This window comes from Callospermophilus lateralis, chromosome 4 (assembly GCF_048772815.1).
Source record: "Callospermophilus lateralis isolate mCalLat2 chromosome 4, mCalLat2.hap1, whole genome shotgun sequence".
Taxonomy (NCBI): domain Eukaryota; kingdom Metazoa; phylum Chordata; class Mammalia; order Rodentia; family Sciuridae; genus Callospermophilus; species Callospermophilus lateralis.
The window spans coordinates 45,218,646-45,225,433 of record NC_135308.1 but is presented as its reverse complement, the minus strand read 5'-3'; the positions used below and the strand labels follow the sequence as shown (position 1 = coordinate 45,225,433).

Sequence of the window (6,788 nt, the reverse complement as noted above, 5' to 3'; positions counted from 1 at the left end):
GATTACAGTCTTTCTTTTGGGGGCAGGGGCAGCATTTAAGACTTATCCTACCATCTGTAGGGCCTGGGGCAAGAGTACCAAGGGAGACCCGTGTACCATGTACCAAAATATGTAAATGTGTTACATCATGCTGACATGTGGTGTGTTCATGCCCCTTCTCATCCTAATGACTCCATTCAGTGGCAAGGAGCCATGTGGGTACATGGCTACAGTCAAGCCTCATGCACAAACCCCAGGCTCCGGGATGAGTAACTCCTTTTGAATGACCATGACCGCCTCATATTCCCTGAGTTTGTTAGCTTTCTGTTACTACAAAATCAAGTTGCCATAAAAAGCTTCCAAAGAGAAAAGGGTTATTTTCGCTCACAGACTGTGGTCCATTGGCTGCATTGCTTTAGGGACTGGTTCAAGGCAGCACATCAAAGGCCACTCATGGTGGAGCAAGCTAGTCACCTCATGGCAGCTGGAAAGTAAAAGAGAAGAAGAGAAAGGGGCAGCATCCTCTGATCCCCCCTCAGGCCTTGTGCATTTGAGGTAAGTACTCTATCAACTGAGCTATATCCCCTTAGCTATATCCCCTAACCAGGCTTGAGGGTGTTTACATCTGGAATTCTAGGTTCTTTATACCTACTGTGTTTTAGAAGGTAGAGAGGGCAAGTCTCCTTGGCCCATCAGAAACTTAACCACCTAGGGTGCAATGAGGCTACAGGAGGGCCAAGTTGGTTGCTCAGGGCAGAAGTCCTTCTTGCCTGGGTATACGAGGTATAATAAAGACAATTTCTTTCCCTGAGGTTTTATTTTGTCATTGAGTTCTCCTGATTTGACTTAGTTTTCTAGAACACTGGCTTTCAAAGAATGTGTGGACAAGGCTTCTTAGCCGGCTTCCTGTAGTACTAACTGCATCAGTACTTGGCAGGCCAAGGGGCTCTGAGACAGTTCCTGTTGACCAAACTCATTCTTATCAGGTGTAGGACCTCCAGTGAAAGGCCCCAGTCCAGGGGTGTTCTCTGGTCCTATCCAGTTTTCTTAACCAGATAAAGCAAATTGATTGATTGATAAAGGTAGAATACAGTTTTCAAAACACATTTAAGATGGAAGCATACTAATTTTCTGATGGTTTCTAAGGGGAACAGTTTGGCATATGTTATTTAGACGAAATCTAAGCCACTTTAGGAGTTAAGTTTAGGTATTCAGAGTGGAGAAGGAAGCAGATTGATGCATTGTCTGGTCTCCTTCCCCAAGGTGACATTCAGATTTGTTTTGGAAGAAGTGGAAGGATGGAGGATTTGGGGCCTAGTTCAAGAACATTATGAGGGTGATGCACTCAGCGGCATGTCCCACCTGGAGATTTAACATATGTGGCTCTACTCTTTACCTTGCTTATGTATTGGGAAGCACCTCAATATGTTTGGACTCCTTTCTACCTCTGTGAAAAAAAGGGTCAGTTTTTCTGCCTTAATTTTTTTTTTTTTTCTTGTAAACTTTGAGCCTCTCTGGGAGGGAACCCTTGAGCAATTCTTAGGAAGTTCTTCAGTGAACACAGAACAGCTCTGGCTGTTCAGTTACTCACATTTCAACTGTGGTATGGGAGACCCAGTGGATGGGGGAGGATTTTGTCTCAGTCAATCTCTTTAAAAGAGAAAAATTATCACTTCTCGGATGATTGCATAGAAAACGGTCCTCAAGTGACATGTGGAGCTGCAAGGTTTTAAGAGATGCATTTAACTATCTAAATTCAGTTCCACCTCCTTGAAAACTATTTGATTCATGATTAACCAGCTTGGAGGCAATGATGGAGGTGATAAGGGAGGGTCTTGGCAGGTTTCAAGGCTTTGGTAAATTCTGAAGAAATCATTTCCTTAGTGTAGATATGATCTCAAAGACACCTTTCCTTACAGTGGGAACATGAACCTGAGTTGAGTACTGTGAACTCTACCTGAAATAGCTGTCATTTCCTTGAACCCATTCAGCAACAGGTATTGTACTGTTTGGAATGTGGTATTTGTTTCACGCGGCTTTGAGAAGATAAACAGGATACCCCAGATAAAACACTTTGCATTGCCCCTACCTCGACCACCCACGTTAGGCCATGAATCCCTCCCCTTTAGTTGGTCTGGCACAATAAGGGTCTCAATATTTGGCAAATGAATGAATGAGTGCCTGCCTTTCCCCTTCTTTTGTTTAACCACTGTCTCCTTCTAAACTCCTGCAATGACACTCAGAACTTCGGATTCTGCCAGTTTCATTAGGGTGAGGATGTAAGTTTCATTAGGGTGAGGAAGCGGGTGAAGAACGAGACGGGAAACCAGCGGATCCCACAGAGGAAAAAAAAAAAGAAAAGAAATCCTTAGAGACGTGGGGCCAACAAAGAGGCAGACGCCAGCGAACCTAATCACTGGAACCCGGAGCTCCAAATCCGCAGCGAGGACGTGTCCCGGTGCGCCTCCCGGCTGTCCACGTCGCTGGCCGCTCCTGACCCGGTGCCCCCAGCCCAGCACCCGGGGCTAGTCCGTGGCTCCCGCCCCCGGGGCGGTGCCGGGAACACGCGGCGCCTCCGCCGGTCACGTGGGGGCCGCTCCGCCGGGCGGCGCTGCCGCTTCCCGATCGCGCCCTCCCAGCGCCGGGGACGCGGCGCTCGCGCTCCCGCCCGAGCCCCAGGGAAGCGGAGACAAGGAGGCGCCGCCGCCCCCTCCTCGCGGCTGCTCCCCGGCCCTGCGCCCGCAGCATGCCCGCCGCGGAGCGGAGCGCCGCCCTCCTCCCGGAGCTCGTGGAGGCGACGACGCTGCCGGCCGCGGGGCCGCGGCTGCAAGGGTAGCGGGGCCGGAGTTGGGCACCCGGGCGCCGCAAGGCGGGCGGAGCGGGAGGAGAAGCAGGCATCCTCCGCGGCGTGGCGGGCGGCGGCCCTGCTGCCCGGCGCGCCCATGGCCCTGGAGGACGGAGAATGCGAGCTGCACTCCGCGCCGGCCTCCGCCTCCCCCCGCGCCGCGTGCTCGGCGCCCCCCAGAGCTGCTCCGGTCGCCGCCGCCCCTCAGCTGCGGGCGCCGAGCCGCTAGCTGCGCTAGGACCCATAGCCGCTGGCCGCCGAGGGGCGGAGGCAAGGGAGGAGTGGGAGCGAGAGGGCCCGGGAGACGGGCGCCGGCCCGGGTGCAGCACGGCATGCAGCTGCGGGCTCCCGCGCCCGCGTGAGGGTGTCGGTCCCGGGCCCCGCCATGGCTGGGAAGGACAGTGGCAACCTGAAGACGGTGAGGTTGTGGCGGGACGCCGCCCTTCGCGCCAGGAAGCTGAGGAGCAACCTGCGACAGCTAACCCTTAGCGCGGCTGGGGGCTGCCCCGGGGCCGAAGCCGGAGCGGATCCGCTCGAGTCCCCCGACGCTCCCCAGCTAGTGCTGCCAGCCAACATCGGGGACATTGAGGTGCTGAACCTGGGGAACAACGGCCTGGAAGAGGTGCCTGAAGGGCTGGGGTCGGCGCTTGGCAGCCTACGCGTCCTGGTCCTGCGCAGGAACCGCTTTGCCCGGCTGCCTCCTGCGGTGGCCGAGCTGGGCCACCATCTCACGGAACTGGACGTGAGCCACAATGGGCTGACAGCCCTGGGCGCGGAGGTGGTGAGTGCCCTAAGGGAGCTGCGCAAGCTAAACCTCAGCCATAACCAGCTGCCTGCTCTGCCCTCCCAGCTGGGCGTCCTTGCCCACCTGGAGGAGCTGGATGTTAGCTTCAACCGACTGGCGCACCTGCCCGACTCACTCTCTTGCCTCTACCGCCTGCGCACCCTCGATGTGGACCACAACCAGCTCACTGCCTTTCCCCGGCAGCTGCTGCAACTGGCGGCCCTGGAGGAACTGGACGTGTCCAGCAACCGGCTGAAAGGCCTACCTGATGATATCAGTGCCCTGCGTGCCCTCAAGATCCTCTGGCTGAGTGGGGCCGAGCTTGGCACTCTGCCCATCGGCTTCTGCGAGCTGACCAGTTTGGAGAGCCTCATGCTAGACAACAACGGGCTGCAGGATCTGCCCACCCAGTTCAGCCAGCTGCAAAGACTCAAAATGCTCAATCTCTCTTCCAACCACTTTGAGGAGTTCCCTGCAGCTCTGCTGCCCCTGGCTGGTCTGGAGGAGCTTTACCTTAGTCGCAATCAGCTCACCTCAGTGCCATCCCTTATCTCGGGGCTGGGAAGGCTTCTCACTCTGTGGCTGGATAATAACCGCATCCGATACCTGCCCGACTCCATTGTGGAACTGACTGGCCTGGAGGAGCTGGTGCTGCAAGGGAACCAGATCGCGGTGCTGCCTGACAACTTTGGCCAGCTCTCCCGTGTGGGATTGTGGAAGATCAAGGACAACCCACTGATACAGCCCCCTTACGAGGTCTGCATGAAGGGGATCCCCTACATCGCGGCCTACCAGAAGGAGCTGGCTCATTCCCAGCCAGCCGTGCAGCCCCGTCTCAAGCTGCTCCTGATGGGGCATAAGGCTGCAGGAAAGACCTTGCTCCGACACTGCCTCACCGAGGAGATAGTGGAGGGAAGCCATGCAGGAGGGGACAAACAGAAGAACTACCCACCTTCCCCTCCTGCCAGTAGCAAGGGTATTGAGGTGACCAGCTGGACAGCTGATGCCTCCAGGGGTCTGAGGTTCATCGTGTATGATTTAGCTGGTGATGAAAGCTATGAGGTGATCCAGCCCTTCTTCCTCTCCCCAGGAGCCCTGTATGTGCTGGTAGTCAACTTGGCCACCTATGAACCACGCCGCTTTCCCAGTACTGTGGGCTCCTTCTTGCATCGGGTGGGGGCCCGGGTACCTCATGCTGTGGTGTGCATTGTGGGCACGCATGCAGACCTATGTGAGGAGCGGGAGCTGGAGGAGAAGTGTCTGGATATTCACCGCCAAATCGCCCTGCAGGAGAAGCACGATGCCGAGGGCCTGAGCCGTCTAGCCCAGGTGGTGGATGAGGCCTTGGCCCGGGACTTCGAGCTGCGCTCTGCCAGCCCCCATGCAGCCTACTATGGTGTTTCTGACAAGAATCTTCGGCGACGCAAGGCCCATTTCCAATACCTGCTCAACCACCGGCTGCAGATCCTCTCTCCGGTATTGCCTGTTAGCTGCAGGGACCCCCGCCAATTGCAGCGCCTTCGGGACAAGCTGCTTTCTGTAGCTGAGCACCGAGAAATCTTCCCCAACTTACATAGAGTCCTGCCTCGATCCTGGCAGGTGCTGGAGGAACTACATTTCCAACCACCACAGGCACAACGACTTTGGCTAAGCTGGTGGGACTCTGCACGCCTGGGCCTGCAGGCAGGGCTGACCGAGGACCGACTGCAGAGTGCTCTTTCCTATTTGCATGAGAGTGGCAAGCTGCTCTACTTTGAGGATAGCCCGGCCCTCAAGGAGCATGTCTTCCACAACCTCACCCGCCTCATTGACATCCTTAATGTCTTTTTCCAGAGGGATGCTTCCTTGCTGCTGCATAAACTGCTACTAGGGACCAGTGGAGAGAGTGAGGGGGAGGGGGAAAGCTCCCCAGTGATGTCGCTGCCCACCCAGAGCCAGGACCTGCTCCGGGCCACCCAGCTCCATCACTATGTGGAGGGCTTTCTGCTGCATGGGCTCCTGCCAGCCCATGTCATTCGGTTGCTGCTTAAGCCTCATATCCAGGCTCAGCAGGACTTGCAACTGCTGCTGGAGCTGCTGGAGAAGATGGGACTCTGTTACTGCCTCAATAAACCCAAGGGCAAGCCTTTGAATGGGTCCACAGCTTGGTACAAGTTCCCATGCTATGTGCAGAACGAGGTGCCCCATGCAGAGGCATGGATTAATGGGACCAACCTAGCGGGGCAGTCTTTTGTGGCTGAGCAGCTGCAGATTGAATATAGTTTTCCCTTTACCTTTCCACCTGGGTTGTTTGCACGCTACAGTGTCCAGATCAACAGCCATGTGGTGCACAGGTCAGATGGTAAATTTCAGATCTTTGCATATAGAGGAAAAGTTCCTGTGGTGGTGAGTTACAGACCTGCCAAGGGGGTCCTGCAGCCAGATACCCTGTCCATTGCCAGCCATGCATCATTACCAAATATATGGACCGCGTGGCAAGCCATCACCCCCTTGGTAGAGGAACTGAATGTCCTACTTCAGGAATGGCCTGGACTGCACTACACCGTGCACATCCTCTGTTCTAAGTGCCTTAAGAGAGGGTCGCCCAATCCACATGCTTTCCCAGGTAAGTGGAGAGAAGGTCACAGTTCTGTGGTGTGTTGCAAGTTGCATTCAGGGGATATTTGTTGCTAATTTGGCAGAATGTTTACTTAACCTCACAGGTTCCTTAGGAAAGCTTTGCAGGGTAAATATTGGGAGTTTTGGGGACAAACAAAGGGCACTGAGTACCTGAGAAACACGAAATACCTTTACAAGTGTCATCTCCTCCTAATGGGAAGACCCAGACTTTTGAAAATCAAAACATTTCCCATCTCCTTTCCCCTCTTCTTAATTTAGCCACATTTTGTGGAAGTAAATTTCAGGTGGTTGAACAGAAGCTGGGACTAGAGTGACATTAGTCACTTGCCAAGCCTTGACTGTCAGGCAAATTAGACAGAGGGAGGAGTCTGGATTGGGTCTACGGTCCTTTTCTTTTGTTTAAATCCAAAGTGCAGTCTTCAAGTCACAGTGATGGCTCACTCTTCTTAAGAAATTTCAAAGAAGAATGTTCTGTAATTGGGGGCGAATGGTAGATGAGTAAAGACAAACATTTCAGACTGCCATGCATGACTAAATCCTGAGATTGCTGTTTCACCCCAC

The 6,788-nt window shown here is 54.5% G+C and overlaps 1 protein-coding gene across 2 annotated transcripts in view; it reads left to right on the top strand.

Moving 5' to 3' along the window:
* The first annotated feature begins 2,665 nt into the window (after positions 1-2,665).
* The window catches only part of Mfhas1 (multifunctional ROCO family signaling regulator 1), a 94,448-nt gene continuing 90,325 nt past the window's right edge, over positions 2,666-6,788 (top strand). Inside the window, exon 1 of one of the 2 annotated variants that reach the window (XR_013091178.1) lies at positions 2,666-6,213. Coding sequence is in view for 1 of the 2 variants with exons in the window: in XM_076853773.1 (XP_076709888.1) it covers positions 3,210-6,213 (3,004 nt within the window). In the remaining variant the exon portion in view is untranslated. The remainder of the gene's footprint in view (positions 6,214-6,788) is intronic. The other variant, XM_076853773.1, reaches the window with a different exon arrangement.